Source organism: Tympanuchus pallidicinctus, unplaced genomic scaffold, assembly GCF_026119805.1.
Source record: "Tympanuchus pallidicinctus isolate F22 unplaced genomic scaffold, pur_lepc_1.0 scaffold186, whole genome shotgun sequence".
Lineage (NCBI taxonomy): Eukaryota > Metazoa > Chordata > Aves > Galliformes > Phasianidae > Tympanuchus > Tympanuchus pallidicinctus.
The window spans coordinates 5665-25907 of NW_026294706.1; the positions used below are offsets into that span (position 1 = coordinate 5665).

At 40.6% G+C, this 20243-nt stretch overlaps 1 protein-coding gene across 2 annotated transcripts; it reads right to left on the reverse strand.

The window, feature by feature from the left end:
• Positions 1–11971: 11971 nt before the first annotated feature.
• LOC128079456 (uncharacterized) lies at positions 11972–19957 on the reverse strand. Of its 2 annotated transcripts, XM_052680690.1 has the most exons (8): positions 18773–19957; positions 16678–18682; positions 16197–16291; positions 15805–15881; positions 14814–14900; positions 14281–14365; positions 13366–14147; positions 11972–12024 (listed from the first exon to the last, which is right to left on the reverse strand). In XM_052680690.1, the coding sequence occupies exons 1-7, from the start codon at positions 18969–18971 to the stop codon at positions 13786–13788; spliced, it is 2910 nt and encodes a 969-aa protein (XP_052536650.1). In that variant the 5' UTR covers positions 18972–19957; the 3' UTR covers positions 11972–12024; positions 13366–13785. The 2 variants fall into 2 exon arrangements, with proteins under 2 accessions (XP_052536650.1, XP_052536649.1); XM_052680689.1 differs by having other exon boundaries at positions 16678–19957.
• Between the last annotated feature and the right edge of the window lie 286 nt (positions 19958–20243).

A 20243-nucleotide genomic window follows, 5' to 3' on the forward strand; every position in this document is an offset into this window, starting at 1 on the left:
GCATATGCCTGTCAGAATTAACTTAGATGCAATGCAATTAAAGGCATATGCCTTCAGAATTAACTTAGATGCTATGGAATTAAAGGCATATGCCTTCAGAATTAACTTAGATGCAATGCAATTAAAGGCATATGCCTTCAGAATTAACTTAGATGCTATGGAATTAAAGGCATATGCCTGCAGAATTAACTTAGATGCAATGCAATTAAAGGCATATGCCTGCAGAATTAACTTAGATGCTATGCAATTAAAGGCATATGCCTTCAGAATTAACTTAGATGCAATGCAATTAAAGGCATATGCCTTGCAGAATTAACTTAGATGCTATGCAATTAAAGGCATATGCCTGCAGAATTAACTTAGATGCTATGCAATTAAAGGCATATGCCTTCAGAATTAACTTAGATGCAATGCAATTAAAGGCATATGCCTGCATAATTAACTTAGATGCTATGCAATTAAAGGCATATGCCTTCAGAATTAACTTAGATGCTATGCAATTAAAGGCATATGCCTGCAGAATGAACTTAGATGCTATGCAATTAAAGGCATATGCCTTCAGAATTAACTTAGATGCTATGGAATTAAAGGCATATGCCTTCAGAATTAACTTAGATGCAATGCAATTAAAGGCATATGCCTTCAGAATTAACTTAGATGCTATGGAATTAAAGGCATATGCCTTCAGAATTAACTTAGATGCTATGCAATTAAAGGCATATGCCTTCAGAATTAACTTAGATGCAATGCAATTAAAGGCATATGCCTGCAGAATTAACTTAGATGCAATGCAATTAAAGGCATATGCCTGCAGAATTAACTTAGATGCAATGCAATTAAAGGCATATGCCTTCAGAATTAACTTAGATGCAATGCAATTAAAGGCATATGCCTGCAGAATTAACTTAGATGCTATGCAATTAAAGGCATATGCCTTCAGAATTAACTTAGATGCAATGCAATTAAAGGCATATGCCTTCAGAATTAACTTAGATGCTATGCAATTAAAGGCATATGCCTTCAGAATTAACTTAGATGCTATGCAATTAAAGGCATATGCCTGCAGAATTAACTTAGATGCAATGCAATTAAAGGCATATGCCTTCAGAATTAACTTAGATGCTATGCAATTAAAGGCATATGCCTTCAGAATTAACTTAGATGCTATGCAATTAAAGGCATATGCCTGCAGAATTAACTTAGATGCAATGCAATTAAAGGCATATGCCTTCAGAATTAACTTAGATGCAATGCAATTAAAGGCATATGCCTTCAGAATTAACTTAGATGCTATGGAATTAAAGGCATATGCCTTCAGAATTAACTTAGATGCTATGCAATTAAAGGCATATGCCTTCAGAATTAACTTAGATGCAATGCAATTAAAGGCATATGCCTTCAGAATTAACTTAGATGCTATGCAATTAAAGGCATATGCCTTCAGAATTAACTTAGATGCTATGGAATTAAAGGCATATGCCTTCAGAATTAACTTAGATGCAATGCAATTAAAGGCATATGCCTTCAGAATTAACTTAGATGCTATGGAATTAAAGGCATATGCCTGCAGAATTAACTTAGATGCTATGGAATTAAAGGCATATGCCTGCAGAATTAACTTAGATGCTATGGAATTAAAGGCATATGCCTTCAGAATTAACTTAGATGCTATGGAATTAAAGGCATATGCCTTCAGAATTAACTTAGATGCTATGGAATTAAAGGCATATGCCTTCAGAATTAACTTAGATGCAATGCAATTAAAGGCATATGCCTTCAGAATTAACTTAGATGCTATGGAATTAAAGGCATATGCCTTCAGAATTAACTTAGATGCAATGCAATTAAAGGCATATGCCTGCAGAATTAACTTAGATGCAATGCAATTAAAGGCATATGCCTGCAGAATTAACTTAGATGCAATGCAATTAAAGGCATATGCCTTCAGAATTAACTTAGATGCTATGCAATTAAAGGCATATGCCTGCAGAATTAACTTAGATGCTATGCAATTAAAGGCATATGCCTTCAGAATTAACTTAGATGCTATGGAATTAAAGGCATATGCCTTCAGAATTAACTTAGATGCAATGCAATTAAAGGCATATGCCTGCAGAATTAACTTAGATGCTATGCAATTAAAGGCATATGCCTGCAGAATTAACTTAGATGCTATGGAATTAAAGGCATATGCCTTCAGAATTAACTTAGATGCAATGCAATTAAAGGCATATGCCTGCAGAATTAACTTAGATGCTATGGAATTAAAGGCATATGCCTTCAGAATTAACTTAGATGCTATGGAATTAAAGGCATATGCCTGCAGAATTAACTTAGATGCTATGCAATTAAAGGCATATGCCTTCAGAATTAACTTAGATGCTATGCAATTAAAGGCATATGCCTTCAGAATTAACTTAGATGCTATGGAATTAAAGGCATATGCCTGCAGAATTAACTTAGATGCTATGGAATTAAAGGCATATGCCTGCAGAATTAACTTAGATGCAATGCAATTAAAGGCATATGCCTTCAGAATTAACTTAGATGCTATGGAATTAAAGGCATATGCCTGCAGAATTAACTTAGATGCAATGCAATTAAAGGCATATGCCTTCAGAATTAACTTAGATGCTATGCAATTAAAGGCATATGCCTTCAGAATTAACTTAGATGCTATGGAATTAAAGGCATATGCCTTCAGAATTAACTTAGATGCAATGCAATTAAAGGCATATGCCTTCAGAATTAACTTAGATGCTATGGAATTAAAGGCATATGCCTTCAGAATTAACTTAGATGCAATGCAATTAAAGGCATATGCCTTCAGAATTAACTTAGATGCAATGCAATTAAAGGCATATGCCTGCAGAATTAACTTAGATGCAATGCAATTAAAGGCATATGCCTGCAGAATTAACTTAGATGCTATGGAATTAAAGGCATATGCCTTCAGAATTAACTTAGATGCAATGCAATTAAAGGCATATGCCTTCAGAATTAACTTAGATGCTATGCAATTAAAGGCATATGCCTGCAGAATTAACTTAGATGCAATGCAATTAAAGGCATATGCCTGCAGAATTAACTTAGATGCAATGCAATTAAAGGCATATGCCTGCAGAATTAACTTAGATGCTATGCAATTAAAGGCATATGCCTGCAGAATTAACTTAGATGCTATGCAATTAAAGGCATATGCCTGCAGAATTAACTTAGATGCTATGGAATTAAAGGCATATGCCTGCAGAATTAACTTAGATGCTATGCAATTAAAGGCATATGCCTTCAGAATTAACTTAGATGCAATGCAATTAAAGGCATATGCCTGCAGAATTAACTTAGATGCTATGCAATTAAAGGCATATGCCTGCAGAATTAACTTAGATGCTATGCAATTAAAGGCATATGCCTTCAGAATTAACTTAGATGCTATGGAATTAAAGGCATATGCCTGCAGAATTAACTTAGATGCAATGCAATTAAAGGCATATGCCTGCAGAATTAACTTAGATGCAATGCAATTAAAGGCATATGCCTGCAGAATTAACTTAGATGCTATGCAATTAAAGGCATATGCCTGCAGAATTAACTTAGATGCTATGGAATTAAAGGCATATGCCTTCAGAATTAACTTAGATGCAATGCAATTAAAGGCATATGCCTGCAGAATTAACTTAGATGCTATGCAATTAAAGGCATATGCCTTCAGAATTAACTTAGATGCAATGCAATTAAAGGCATATGCCTGCAGAATTAACTTAGATGCAATGCAATTAAAGGCATATGCCTGCAGAATTAACTTAGATGCAATGCAATTAAAGGCATATGCCTGCAGAATTAACTTAGATGCTATGGAATTAAAGGCATATGCCTTCAGAATTAACTTAGATGCTATGGAATTAAAGGCATATGCCTTCAGAATTAACTTAGATGCAATGCAATTAAAGGCATATGCCTGCAGAATTAACTTAGATGCTATGGAATTAAAGGCATATGCCTTCAGAATTAACTTAGATGCTATGGAATTAAAGGCATATGCCTTCAGAATTAACTTAGATGCTATGCAATTAAAGGCATATGCCTTCAGAATTAACTTAGATGCTATGCAATTAAAGGCATATGCCTGCAGAATTAACTTAGATGCTATGCAATTAAAGGCATATGCCTGCAGAATTAACTTAGATGCTATGCAATTAAAGGCATATGCCTTCAGAATTAACTTAGATGCAATGCAATTAAAGGCATATGCCTGCAGAATTAACTTAGATGCTATGCAATTAAAGGCATATGCCTTCAGAATTAACTTAGATGCAATGCAATTAAAGGCATATGCCTTCAGAATTAACTTAGATGCAATGCAATTAAAGGCATATGCCTGCAGAATTAACTTAGATGCTATGCAATTAAAGGCATATGCCTGCAGAATTAACTTAGATGCTATGCAATTAAAGGCATATGCCTTCAGAATTAACTTAGATGCTATGCAATTAAAGGCATATGCCTTCAGAATTAACTTAGATGCTATGCAATTAAAGGCATATGCCTTCAGAATTAACTTAGATGCAATGCAATTAAAGGCATATGCCTTCAGAATTAACTTAGATGCAATGCAATTAAAGGCATATGCCTGCAGAATTAACTTAGATGCTATGGAATTAAAGGCATATGCCTTCAGAATTAACTTAGATGCTATGGAATTAAAGGCATATGCCTTCAGAATTAACTTAGATGCTATGCAATTAAAGGCATATGCCTTCAGAATTAACTTAGATGCTATGCAATTAAAGGCATATGCCTTCAGAATTAACTTAGATGCAATGCAATTAAAGGCATATGCCTTCAGAATTAACTTAGATGCTATGGAATTAAAGGCATATGCCTTCAGAATTAACTTAGATGCAATGCAATTAAAGGCATATGCCTTCAGAATTAACTTAGATGCAATGCAATTAAAGGCATATGCCTTCAGAATTAACTTAGATGCAATGCAATTAAAGGCATATGCCTTCAGAATTAACTTAGATGCTATGGAATTAAAGGCATATGCCTTCAGAATTAACTTAGATGCTATGCAATTAAAGGCATATGCCTGCAGAATTAACTTAGATGCAATGCAATTAAAGGCATATGCCTTCAGAATTAACTTAGATGCAATGCAATTAAAGGCATATGCCTTGCAGAATTAACTTAGATGCTATGCAATTAAAGGCATATGCCTTCAGAATTAACTTAGATGCTATGGAATTAAAGGCATATGCCTTCAGAATTAACTTAGATGCTATGCAATTAAAGGCATATGCCTGCAGAATTAACTTAGATGCTATGGAATTAAAGGCATATGCCTTCAGAATTAACTTAGATGCTATGGAATTAAAGGCATATGCCTGCAGAATTAACTTAGATGCAATGCAATTAAAGGCATATGCCTTCAGAATTAACTTAGATGCTATGCAATTAAAGGCATATGCCTGCAGAATTAACTTAGATGCAATGCAATTAAAGGCATATGCCTGCATAATGAACTTAGATGCTATGCAATTAAAGGCATATGCCTTCAGAATTAACTTAGATGCTATGGAATTAAAGGCATATGCCTTCAGAATTAACTTAGATGCAATGCAATTAAAGGCATATGCCTTCAGAATTAACTTAGATGCTAATGGAATTAAAGGCATATGCCTGCAGAATTAACTTAGATGCTATGGAATTAAAGGCATATGCCTTCAGAATTAACTTAGATGCAATGCAATTAAAGGCATATGCCTTCAGAATTAACTTAGATGCTATGCAATTAAAGGCATATGCCTTCAGAATTAACTTAGATGCTATGGAATTAAAGGCATATGCCTGCAGAATTAACTTAGATGCTATGGAATTAAAGGCATATGCCTGCAGAATTAACTTAGATGCAATGCAATTAAAGGCATATGCCTGCAGAATTAACTTAGATGCTATGCAATTAAAGGCATATGCCTTCAGAATTAACTTAGATGCAATGCAATTAAAGGCATATGCCTGCAGAATTAACTTAGATGCAATGCAATTAAAGGCATATGCCTTCAGAATTAACTTAGATGCAATGCAATTAAAGGCATATGCCTTCAGAATTAACTTAGATGCAATGCAATTAAAGGCATATGCCTGCAGAATTAACTTAGATGCAATGCAATTAAAGGCATATGCCTGCATAATGAACTTAGATGCTATGCAATTAAAGGCATATGCCTTCAGAATTAACTTAGATGCTATGGAATTAAAGGCATATGCCTGCAGAATTAACTTAGATGCTATGGAATTAAAGGCATATGCCTTCAGAATTAACTTAGATGCAATGCAATTAAAGGCATATGCCTTCAGAATTAACTTAGATGCAATGCAATTAAAGGCATATGCCTTCAGAATTAACTTAGATGCTATGCAATTAAAGGCATATGCCTGCAGAATTAACTTAGATGCTATGGAATTAAAGGCATATGCCTTCAGAATTAACTTAGATGCTATGGAATTAAAGGCATATGCCTGCAGAATTAACTTAGATGCAATGCAATTAAAGGCATATGCCTTCAGAATTAACTTAGATGCTATGCAATTAAAGGCATATGCCTTCAGAATTAACTTAGATGCAATGCAATTAAAGGCATATGCCTTCAGAATTAACTTAGATGCTATGCAATTAAAGGCATATGCCTGCAGAATTAACTTAGATGCAATGCAATTAAAGGCATATGCCTTCAGAATTAACTTAGATGCAATGCAATTAAAGGCATATGCCTTCAGAATTAACTTAGATGCAATGCAATTAAAGGCATATGCCTTCAGAATTAACTTAGATGCTATGGAATTAAAGGCATATGCCTTCAGAATTAACTTAGATGCAATGCAATTAAAGGCATATGCCTGCAGAATTAACTTAGATGCTATGCAATTAAAGGCATATGCCTTCAGAATTAACTTAGATGCTATGGAATTAAAGGCATATGCCTGCAGAATTAACTTAGATGCTATGGAATTAAAGGCATATGCCTGCAGAATTAACTTAGATGCAATGCAATTAAAGGCATATGCCTGCAGAATTAACTTAGATGCTATGCAATTAAAGGCATATGCCTGCAGAATTAACTTAGATGCAATGCAATTAAAGGCATATGCCTTCAGAATTAACTTAGATGCAATGCAATTAAAGGCATATGCCTTCAGAATTAACTTAGATGCAATGGAATTAAAGGCATATGCCTTCAGAATTAACTTAGATGCAATGCAATTAAAGGCATATGCCTTCAGAATTAACTTAGATGCTATGCAATTAAAGGCATATGCCTGCAGAATTAACTTAGATGCTATGGAATTAAAGGCATATGCCTTCAGAATTAACTTAGATGCTATGCAATTAAAGGCATATGCCTTCAGAATTAACTTAGATGCAATGCAATTAAAGGCATATGCCTTCAGAATTAACTTAGATGCAATGCAATTAAAGGCATATGCCTGCAGAATTAACTTAGATGCTATGCAATTAAAGGCATATGCCTGCAGAATTAACTTAGATGCTATGGAATTAAAGGCATATGCCTTCAGAATTAACTTAGATGCAATGCAATTAAAGGCATATGCCTTCAGAATTAACTTAGATGCTATGGAATTAAAGGCATATGCCTTCAGAATTAACTTAGATGCTATGGAATTAAAGGCATATGCCTTCAGAATTAACTTAGATGCAATGCAATTAAAGGCATATGCCTTCAGAATTAACTTAGATGCTATGCAATTAAAGGCATATGCCTGCAGAATTAACTTAGATGCTATGGAATTAAAGGCATATGCCTTCAGAATTAACTTAGATGCTATGGAATTAAAGGCATATGCCTTCAGAATTAACTTAGATGCTATGCAATTAAAGGCATATGCCTGCAGAATTAACTTAGATGCAATGCAATTAAAGGCATATGCCTTCAGAATTAACTTAGATGCTATGCAATTAAAGGCATATGCCTTCAGAATTAACTTAGATGCAATGCAATTAAAGGCATATGCCTTCAGAATTAACTTAGATGCTATGGAATTAAAGGCATATGCCTTCAGAATTAACTTAGATGCAATGCAATTAAAGGCATATGCCTGCAGAATTAACTTAGATGCTATGGCAATTAAAGGCATATGCCTTCAGAATTAACTTAGATGCTATGCAATTAAAGGCATATGCCTTCAGAATTAACTTAGATGCAATGGAATTAAAGGCATATGCCTGCAGAATTAACTTAGATGCAATGCAATTAAAGGCATATGCCTTCAGAATTAACTTAGATGCAATGCAATTAAAGGCATATGCCTTCAGAATTAACTTAGATGCAATGGAATTAAAGGCATATGCCTTCAGAATTAACTTAGATGCTATGCAATTAAAGGCATATGCCTTCAGAATTAACTTAGATGCTATGGAATTAAAGGCATATGCCTTCAGAATTAACTTAGATGCAATGCAATTAAAGGCATATGCCTTCAGAATTAACTTAGATGCTATGGAATTAAAGGCATATGCCTTCAGAATTAACTTAGATGCTATGGAATTAAAGGCATATGCCTGCAGAATTAACTTAGATGCAATGCAATTAAAGGCATATGCCTTCAGAATTAACTTAGATGCAATGCAATTAAAGGCATATGCCTTCAGAATTAACTTAGATGCTATGGAATTAAAGGCATATGCCTGCAGAATTAACTTAGATGCAATGCAATTAAAGGCATATGCCTTCAGAATTAACTTAGATGCTATGGAATTAAAGGCATATGCCTGCAGAATTAACTTAGATGCTATGGAATTAAAGGCATATGCCTGCAGAATTAACTTAGATGCAATGCAATTAAAGGCATATGCCTTCAGAATTAACTTAGATGCTATGCAATTAAAGGCATATGCCTGCAGAATTAACTTAGATGCTATGGAATTAAAGGCATATGCCTTCAGAATTAACTTAGATGCTATGGAATTAAAGGCATATGCCTTCAGAATTAACTTAGATGCTATGGAATTAAAGGCATATGCCTTCAGAATTAACTTAGATGCAATGCAATTAAAGGCATATGCCTTCAGAATTAACTTAGATGCTATGGAATTAAAGGCATATGCCTGCAGAATTAACTTAGATGCTATGGAATTAAAGGCATATGCCTTCAGAATTAACTTAGATGCTATGGAATTAAAGGCATATGCCTGCAGAATTAACTTAGATGCTATGGAATTAAAGGCATATGCCTTCAGAATTAACTTAGATGCTATGCAATTAAAGGCATATGCCTTCAGAATTAACTTAGATGCAATGCAATTAAAGGCATATGCCTGCAGAATTAACTTAGATGCTATGGAATTAAAGGCATATGCCTTCAGAATTAACTTAGATGCTATGGAATTAAAGGCATATGCCTTCAGAATTAACTTAGATGCTATGGAATTAAAGGCATATGCCTTCAGAATTAACTTAGATGCTATGGAATTAAAGGCATATGCCTTCAGAATTAACTTAGATGCTATGGAATTAAAGGCATATGCCTTCAGAATTAACTTAGATGCAATGCAATTAAAGGCATATGCCTTCAGAATTAACTTAGATGCTATGGAATTAAAGGCATATGCCTTCAGAATTAACTTAGATGCTATGCAATTAAAGGCATATGCCTTCAGAATTAACTTAGATGCAATGCAATTAAAGGCATATGCCTTCAGAATTAACTTAGATGCTATGGAATTAAAGGCATATGCCTGCAGAATTAACTTAGATGCAATGCAATTAAAGGCATATGCCTGCAGAATTAACTTAGATGCAATGCAATTAAAGGCATATGCCTTCAGAATTAACTTAGATGCAATGCAATTAAAGGCATATGCCTTCAGAATTAACTTAGATGCAATGCAATTAAAGGCATATGCCTTCAGAATTAACTTAGATGCTATGGAATTAAAGGCATATGCCTTCAGAATTAACTTAGATGCTATGGAATTAAAGGCATATGCCTGCAGAATTAACTTAGATGCTATGGAATTAAAGGCATATGCCTTCAGAATTAACTTAGATGCAATGCAATTAAAGGCATATGCCTTCAGAATTAACTTAGATGCTATGCAATTAAAGGCATATGCCTTCAGAATTAACTTAGATGCAATGCAATTAAAGGCATATGCCTTCAGAATTAACTTAGATGCAATGCAATTAAAGGCATATGCCTTCAGAATTAACTTAGATGCTATGGAATTAAAGGCATATGCCTTCAGAATTAACTTAGATGCAATGCAATTAAAGGCATATGCCTGCAGAATTAACTTAGATGCAATGCAATTAAAGGCATATGCCTTCAGAATTAACTTAGATGCTATGGAATTAAAGGCATATGCCTGCAGAATTAACTTAGATGCAATGCAATTAAAGGCATATGCCTGCAGAATTAACTTAGATGCTATGCAATTAAAGGCATATGCCTTCAGAATTAACTTAGATGCTATGCAATTAAAGGCATATGCCTTCAGAATTAACTTAGATGCTATGGAATTAAAGGCATATGCCTTCAGAATTAACTTAGATGCTATGGAATTAAAGGCATATGCCTGCAGAATTAACTTAGATGCAATGCAATTAAAGGCATATGCCTTCAGAATTAACTTAGATGCAATGCAATTAAAGGCATATGCCTTCAGAATTAACTTAGATGCTATGCAATTAAAGGCATATGCCTGCAGAATTAACTTAGATGCTATGGAATTAAAGGCATATGCCTGCATAATTAACTTAGATGCAATGCAATTAAAGGCATATGCCTGCAGAATTAACTTAGATGCAATGCAATTAAAGGCATATGCCTGCATAATGAACTTAGATGCTATGCAATTAAAGGCATATGCCTGCAGAATTAACTTAGATGCTATGGAATTAAAGGCATATGCCTGCAGAATTAACTTAGATGCTATGCAATTAAAGGCATATGCCTGCAGAATTAACTTAGATGCTATGCAATTAAAGGCATATGCCTGCAGAATTAACTTAGATGCTATGCAATTAAAGGCATATGCCTTCAGAATTAACTTAGATGCAATGCAATTAAAGGCATATGCCTTCAGAATTAACTTAGATGCTATGGAATTAAAGGCATATGCCTTCAGAATTAACTTAGATGCTATGCAATTAAAGGCATATGCCTGCAGAATTAACTTAGATGCTATGGAATTAAAGGCATATGCCTTCAGAATTAACTTAGATGCAATGCAATTAAAGGCATATGCCTGCAGAATTAACTTAGATGCTATGCAATTAAAGGCATATGCCTGCAGAATTAACTTAGATGCAATGCAATTAAAGGCATATGCCTTCAGAATTAACTTAGATGCTATGGAATTAAAGGCATATGCCTGCAGAATTAACTTAGATGCTATGGAATTAAAGGCATATGCCTTCAGAATTAACTTAGATGCTATGGAATTAAAGGCATATGCCTTCAGAATTAACTTAGATGCTATGGAATTAAAGGCATATGCCTGCAGAATTAACTTAGATGCTATGCAATTAAAGGCATATGCCTTCAGAATTAACTTAGATGCTATGGAATTAAAGGCATATGCCTGCAGAATTAACTTAGATGCTATGCAATTAAAGGCATATGCCTTCAGAATTAACTTAGATGCTATGGAATTAAAGGCATATGCCTTCAGAATTAACTTAGATGCTATGGAATTAAAGGCATATGCCTTCAGAATTAACTTAGATGCAATGCAATTAAAGGCATATGCCTTCAGAATTAACTTAGATGCTATGAATTAAAGGCATATGCCTTCAGAATTAACTTAGATGCAATGCAATTAAAGGCATATGCCTGCAGAATAAACTTAGATGCAATGCAATTAAAGGCATATGCCTTCAGAATTAACTTAGATGCAATGCAATTAAAGGCATATGCCTGCAGAATTAACTTAGATGCAATGCAATTAAAGGCATATGCCTTCAGAATTAACTTAGGTGCTATGGAATTAAAGGCATATGCCTGCAGAATTAACTTAGATGCTATGCAATTAAAGGCATATGCCTTCAGAATTAACTTAGATGCAATGCAATTAAAGGCATATGCCTTCAGAATTAACTTAGATGCAATGCAATTAAAGGCATATGCCTGCAGAATTAACTTAGATGCTATGGAATTAAAGGCATATGCCTGCAGAATTAACTTAGATGCAATGCAATTAAAGGCATATGCCTGCAGAATTAACTTAGATGCAATGCAATTAAAGGCATATGCCTGCAGAATTAACTTAGATGCTATGGAATTAAAGGCATATGCCTTCAGAATTAACTTAGATGCTATGGAATTAAAGGCATATGCCTGCAGAATTAACTTAGATGCTATGCAATTAAAGGCATATGCCTTCAGAATTAACTTAGATGCAACGCAATTAAAGGCATATGCCTGCAGAATTAACTTAAATGCTATAGCAATTAAAGGCATATGCCTGCAGAATTAACTTAGATGCAATGCAATTAAAGGCATATGCCTGCAGAATTAACTTAGATGCAATGCAATTAAAGGCATATGCCTGCAGAATTAACTTAGATGCTATGGAATTAAAGGCATATGCCTGCAGAATTAACTTAGATGCAATGCAATTAAAGGCATATGCCTGCAGAATTAACTTAGATGCTATGCAATTAAAGGCATATGCCTGCAGAATTAACTTAGATGCTATGGAATTAAAGGCATATGCCTGCAGAATTAACTTAGATGCTATGCAATTAAAGGCATATGCCTGCAGAATTAACTTAGATGCAATGCAATTAAAGGCATATGCCTGCAGAATTAACTTAGATGCAATGCAATTAAAGGCATATGCCTGCAGAATTAACTTAGGTGCAATGGAAATTAAGGCATATGCCTGCAGAATTAACTTAGATACAATGCAATTAAAGGCATATGCCTGCAGAATTAACTTAGATGCAATGCAATTAAAGGCATATGCCTGCATAATTAACTTAGATGCTATGGAATTAAAGGCATATGCCTTCAGAATTAACTTAGATGCTATGCAATTAAAGGCATATGCCTGCAGAATTAACTTAGATGCTGTGTAATTAAAGGCATATGCCTGCAGAATTAACTTAGATGCTATGGAATTAAAGGCATATCCCTTCAGAATTAACTTAGATGCTATGGAATTAAAGGCATATGCCTTCCGAATTAAGTTAGGTTTTAAGGAATTAAGGCATATACCTTCAGAATTAACTCAGATCCTATATAATGAAAGCATATGCCTTTAGAATTAAGTTCAACCCTACGGAATTAAGGCATATGCCTTGAGAATTAAGTTAGATATCCTGGAATTAAGGCATATACCTTCAGAATTAACTTAGATCATATGGAATTAAGGCATTTGTCGTCTGAATTAACTTAGATGCTATGCAATTAAGGCACTTAACTTCAGAATTAGCTTAAATCTTACGGAATTGGGGCACAGAGCTTCGAAATCAACTTTCGTTCTATGGAATTAAGGCTCACAACTTCAGAATTAAGTTAAGTGCTATGAAATTAAGTCATAAAACTTCAGAAATAAGTTAGATACTGGGGAATTAGGGCACAGAACTTCAGAATTAACTTAGATCCTATGGAATTATGGCGCAGAGCCTCAAAATAGACTTAGATCCTATGGCATTACGGCCTAGAAGTTCAAAATCGACTTATAGCCTTTGGAGTTAAGGCTCATAAGTTCAGAATTAACTCCATTCCTTGTCATATAAAGGTCTGCTGATCGTGGTCTCAGGGATCTTTCCTTGCCTGATCTTCTTGGCCCTTCGCTGCTCCAGCTCTCCGGCCCTCAGTTCCCTCCTCGGTGCGCAGAGCTGCCTGCTCTGATGCCGTGGGGATGCAGAGGCGCGGACGCGGCGCTGTGTCCAGAGGCACCGGCTGTCGGTGCGGCCGAAGCGCTGCTTGCTCCCGGCTGAGAAGTCTCTGCAGCTGCCTTGGGAGCAGCGACAGCAAGCGGAGCGGTGCGGGCAGGGTTTGCAGCAGCCGAGCTCCCAGGGCCCAGAAGCCCCACAGTCCACGGCCAGCGGCCGCTCCAGGAGCGTGAAGGGAGGCTGCGGATGGAACTGAAGGACTGCGGCTGTTGGCTGGAGAGCCTGCAGGGAGGGAATGGATGGGAAGGCTCAGGATGCGTGCACCTGCCATACCGAAACACTGCTGCGTTTCAGTGCTGCAGAAGAACGCTTATCAACGCCGGTTTAATCGCTGGTTCCTCATGCAGAAACTTACTTGGGAACCCAGGGCTTGGGGCTTGCTGTCCTCCCAATACAAGAAACAGTAATGGTTGAGTGTCCGCTTTCTCTCTCCAAAGGAGCTGAAAAAGTTCCAAATATATCCATGAAAACTACATTCCTGCACAGGCAGGCATCTTTCAATCCACGCTTAAAGCAAAAACCCACGTGTGCCGACCAACTGAACGGAACTGAGAAACTGAACCGAAGCAATGGCAGCTTTAAACAAAATGCTCTCAGGCTGCTGTCTGCAAACAGCCTAGAAGCAGGAATCTGATGGGCAAGAAGGAATTGCCATCACCCAAACCCCTGGAGCTCTCATTCTCCTCTGCCTTGTTCTCCTTTGTCCCATGGCTCTATCTGTGTCGCTGCTTTGGCTCAGTCTGCTCTCTGAGCGCGGAACAATCATCTGTGCTGAAGTCTCAACCCTGAGCTCTGCCTAAATGGGAATCCTAAGAAAAACCTTCACTCGAGATTGAAGAGAAAAGCAACATCAGGAACAGAAGTATTTCACCTTCCCTTAACGCTTACCATCGATGCTGTTCTCCAGGCGTTTAAAACCTTCAGCTCCTGCAGCCTGGTTCTCCATTGCTGCACATACTGATGGACAGCGTTTATCTAAACGTGGCAGAACACAAACATGCTTTTGTTAAGCATGGCTTTTGGTTCATTCTTATTTGGGTCTTTCCCCTTCTTTCTTTCCCCTTCTTTCCCCTTCTTTCTTTCCCTTTCCTTCCTTCCCCTTCTTTCCCCTTCTTTCTTTCCCCTTTTTTCTTTCCCCTTCTTTCTTTTCCCTTCTTTCTTTCTCTTTCTTTCTTTCCCTTTCTTTCTTTCCCCTTCTTTCCTTCCCCTTCTTTCCCCTTCTTTCTTTCCCTTTCCTTCCTTCCCCTTCTTTCCCCTTCTTTCTTTCCCCTTTTTTCTTTCCCCTTCTTTCTTTCCCTTTCCTTCCTTCCCCTTCTTTCCCCTTCTTTCTTTCCCCTTCTTTCTTTCCCTTTCTTTCTTTCCCCTTCTTTCCCTTTCTTTCTTTCCCCTTCTTTCCTTCCCCTTCTTTCCCCTTCTTTCCCCTTTTTCTTTAAAAGGGGGAACAAGAGTGATCTGAGCAACTGCAAGGAAATTTCAAACTGGACAATTCAGGTCTTGCCCCACTTTACGAGCAGAAACTCCTGCTTTGGATAATACGTTTTGTACCTGTATCACTGGTGAGGCCTGTGCCTCAGTTATCAGGAAGAGGCAAGGAGAATCATAGACCTGTTTGAGTCAGGAGGGACCTTTAAAGCCATCTGACCCAACTCCCCTGCAGTGAACAGGGACACCTATGGCCACACCAGGTTGCTCAGTGATGGCAAAGCCTTCAGGCCAGCAGCTCCTGCTGTTTTCTACTCGCTGCACAGAACAGTGAAGGTATGAGGGGCGTTCTCCCCTCGAGTTGGGCATTCGCTGAGTCAAGAGCGGCCACCTGAAGCACAGGAACCACTGCTACCCTGAACGCGTCACAGAAAGCTCAGTTGTTCCAAATACTTACGTAGAGTCCTGTGCCCTTCTTGGCTCTGCAGATGTAATACCCCAGGCGCAGCTCCTCAGGGGAGATCTCTGGAAAGTCTGCAGGGAGGCAAACAATCAGCATGCTCCAAAGGGAATGCAACACAAACACAAAATTGCCCTCTAGAGTTATACAAGAAACTGCCCTTGCTGCACCGCCTGCCACCAGTCAGCTCGACTTGGAGACACAGAAAGGACTCCTGGTGCAACTTCAGGGGTGCACACACAGCAAGGAAATACCGTAACCCAGTGCCCCTACCTGTTGCATCACAAGGCACGTCCTCACCTTGCAGTGCTTCCATTGAGGCACAGCAGTGTGGACAAGGATAGAAATGCAGCCTGAACAGTAGCAGCACTCCTAAAAACGGGACTGACCTGAAACATTAGGCTTGCCCTTCTCAGGACAGTAACATGAAAACATCCACTGTCCAGAAGATTCCCAGGTCACCATGTCTTCTGCTACCCAGTCCCTAGAAAACACAACATGACAGCAAAGGAAGAAATCACACAGTCAGAAGCCACAGGGCAAAAAGCAAAGTCAAACTCAAATAGCCAAAGCCGCGCCAATGAATTCCATAGGACGCTGCTCAGAGGGAACAGCTGAGGAATGCTACAGCTATCTTGAAAGACACAGCAGTCGCTCTGCTGGACACACAGATGTCCGACAAAGCGTTTTACGTGAGTAAATCACATCAGGTCTGGAAGAGAAACAAAACCCCCGTGCTTCCTATGGTCCCCCCCCCACGTCCCACCTTCCATCCCCCCGGAACGCATCCTCTCCATTATCCAGAGGAAGCCAGTAAGCACTTCAGCAGCTCGTTGCGAGCGCTTCCCAGGGGACAGGGCCGTCACTTACACAAGTCTCTGCCGTTCATCTCCGTAGTCACCAGCCGGGTTTGCACCGCTTAATGCAGAGCTCGCTTTCTGCAAGGACGCTGCGCCTTTCTTGCCTGCAGCTCCAACACCGGAGGCACCAGAGAGTCCTGCTCCATCGCGGCTGCCACCCGAGGAGCTCTTTGGGAGCACAGGAGGCTGCACAACGGCTGCAGGAGCGCCCCGTCCTCCTGCAGATCCTCCTTCGTGCTGCAGCTTGGCTGGCGGGAGAAGGTTTGTGTTTCTCCGGGCACGAACAACACGTCCTCCATCGCCTCCAGTGTGCTGGATCACGGCTGCCTGGTTAAGATCGGTGTCTGTCAGGGTAGCATCACCCAATCCTTTTTCAGCTCCTTCCGTGTGCTGGATCACGGGTAGCTGGCTGACGTTTGTACTTGTTGTAGTAGTGCCCCCCCATCCGGCTCCACTTCCTATCGTGTTCTGGAGCGCCGACGGCTGGCTGAGGCTTGTATTTGTCGGAGTAGAATGTCCCGATCCTCCTACTACTCCACTCTTGTGCAGCAGCATGGAGGCCTGGCTAGGATTTGTGTCTGTCTGGTCACGAGATTGAGATCCTCCTACAGCCCCTTCCTTATACAGGGACACGGCTGGGCGGATAGGATTTCTCTTCCTTCGGGTGCTAGCACCACATTCTTCTACAGCTCTTCCCGTGTGCAGCATCACGGGTGGCTGGCTAAGCTTTGTATCTGTCGGTGCAGCATGTCCCGATCCTCCTACAGCTCTTCTCTTGTTCTCGAGCACGGCTCCTCTCTTGTTCTTTAACACGGCTGGATGGATAATGTCTGTATTTCTCGGGGTAGCAGCACCCTGACCTCCTACAGCTCCTTCTGTGAGCTGCACTATGGATAGCTGGCTGAGCATGTTGGTTATCTGATCAATGTCCGCTGATCCTCCTACGGCTCCTCTCTTATCCTGCATCATGGAGGGCTGGCTAAGATCTGTATTTCTCTGAGTGTTTCTGGGGGTTGCACCACCCTGACCTCCCACAGCTCCTCCCTTTTCCTGGATCATGGGTGCTTGGCCATGCTTGGTACTTCTTTGTGTTGTGTCTCCCAATGCTCCTACAGCTCCTTCTGTGAGCTGCACCATGGATAGTTGGCTGAGCATGCTGGTTATCTGATCGATGTCTCCTGATCCTCTCACAGCTCCTCCCTTATCCTGCATCATGGAGGGCTGGCTAAGATTTGTACTTGTCTGAGTGTTTCTGGGGGCAGCAGTACCCCGACCTCCCACAGCTCCTCCCTTGTCCTGGATCATGGAGGGCTGGCTGAGATGTTTATTTATGTGGCTACTGTCCCCCGATGCTCCTACAGCTCCTTCTGTGAGCTGCACCATGGATAGTTGGCTGAGCATGCTGGTTATCTGATCGATGTCTCCTGATCCTCCCACTGATCCTCCCTTATCCTGGATCATGGAGGGCTGGCCAAGGTTTGTACCTGTCTGAGTGTTTCTCATGGTAGCAGCAACCCGACCTCCCACAGCAACCTTTGTGTGCTGCACCATGGGTGCCTGGCCATGCTCTGTATTTCTCTGGGTCATGTCTCCCAGTCCTCCTATAGCTCTTCTCTTGTTCTCAAACACGGCCTCTCTCTTGTTCTCAAACATGGCTTTTCTCTTCTTTGACATGGCTGGCTGGATAATGTGTTTGTTTCTGGGGGTAGCAGCACTCCGACCTCCCTCAGCTCCTCCCTTATCCTGGATCATGGAGGGCTGGCCAAGATCTGTATCTGTCTGAGTGTTTCTCATGGTAGCAGCATCCCGACCTCCTACAGCTCCTTTCGTGTGCTGCACCATGGGTGCCTGGCCATGCTCTGTATTTCTCTGGGTCATGTCTCCCAGTCCTCCTACAGCTCTTCTCTTGTTCTGAAACGTGTCCTCTCTCTTGTTCTCAAACACGGCTTTTCTCTTGTTCTTTGACATGGCAGGCTGGATTATGTGAGTGTTTCTGGGGGTAGAAGCACCCCGACCTCCCTCAGCTCCTCCCTTATGCTGGACCATGGAGGGCTGGCCAAGATTTGTATCTGTCTTAGTGTTTCTGGGGGTAGAAGCACCCCGACCTCCCTCAGCTCCTCCCTTACGCTGGACCATGGAGGGCTGGCCAAGATTTGTATCTGTCTTAGTGTTTCTGGGGGTAGCAGCACCCCGACCTCCATCAGCTCCTCCCTTACGCTGGACCATGGAGGGCTGGCTAACGATAACGGCAGTCTGGGCACTGGCACCCCCTGCTCCTACAGCCCCTCCCACATGCTGCACCATTGTGGGCTGGTTGTGGACTGTGCTTATCTGGTTTCTGGTAGGGCATCTTCCTCCACGTCCTCTCACGCGCTGCAGCACGGATGCCCGGACAGTGTTTCTGTATCTCTGGAAAGTGGAACGCCATCCTCCTCTGGCTCCTCCGACGGAACCTGAAAACAAAGAAGAAAGGATGCAAAGCCATTCGCACAACGCCGACCAAGCCAGCAAGAAGTCTTGGCTGGAGGGCCGGGCTCAGAGAGCAGCGGTGAATGGAGTTAAACCCAGCTGGCAACTGGTCGTGAGCGCTGTGCCCCAGGGCTCGGTGCTGGGCCTGTCCTCCTCAAGATCTTTATTGATGGCCTGGAGGAGGGCATCGAGTGCACCCTCAGTACATTCGCAGATGGCACCAAATGGGCTGGAAGTGTGGATCTGCCAGGGGCTGGCGAGGCCACACAGAGGGATCTGGACAGGCTGGAGAGCTGGGCTGAAGCCCATGGAATGGGTTTCAACAAGGCCAAATGCCGGGTCCTGCGCTTGGGCTACAACAACCCCAGGCGACGCTGCAGGCTTGGGGCGGTGTGGCTGGAGGACAGCGTAGAGGAAATGGACCTGGGGGTATGGATGGATGCTGGGCTGAATATGAGCCCACAGTGTGCCCAAGTGGCCAGGAAGGCCAAGGGCAGCCTGGCCTGCATCAGAAACAGCGCTGCCTTCAGGAGCAGAGAGGTGATTGTGCCCCTGTACTCAGCTCTAGTAAGGCCGCACCTCGAGTGCTGTGTCCAGTTTTGGGCCCCTCACTGCAAGAAAGACGTTGAGGCCCTGGAACGTGTTCAAAGGAGGGCAACAAAGCTGGTGAGGGGTCTGGAGCACAGGGCTGATGAGGAGAGGCTGAAGGAGCTGGGAATGTTCAGCCTGGAGAGGAGGAGCTCAGGGGAGACCTCACTGCTCTCTATGACTGCCTGAAGGGAGGCTGCAGGGAGCTGGGGGTCGGCCTCTGCTCTCGTGTCAGTGATAGGAGCAGAGGGAACGGCTTCAAGCTACGGCAGGGGAGATTCAGGCTGGACATCAGGAAGAATTACTTTTTGGAAAGGGCGGTCTGTCACTGCAATGGATGCCCAGGGAGGTGGCGGAGTCACCGAGCCTGGGGGTGTTGAAGGAAAGACTGGATGTTGTGTTGAGGGACGTGGTTCAGTGGGAGCTGTTGGTAAGAGGTGAGCAGTTGGACTGGATGGGCTTTGAGGTCTTTTCCAACCTTGGTGATTCCTTGATTCTATGATTCTAAGTCGGAAGCAA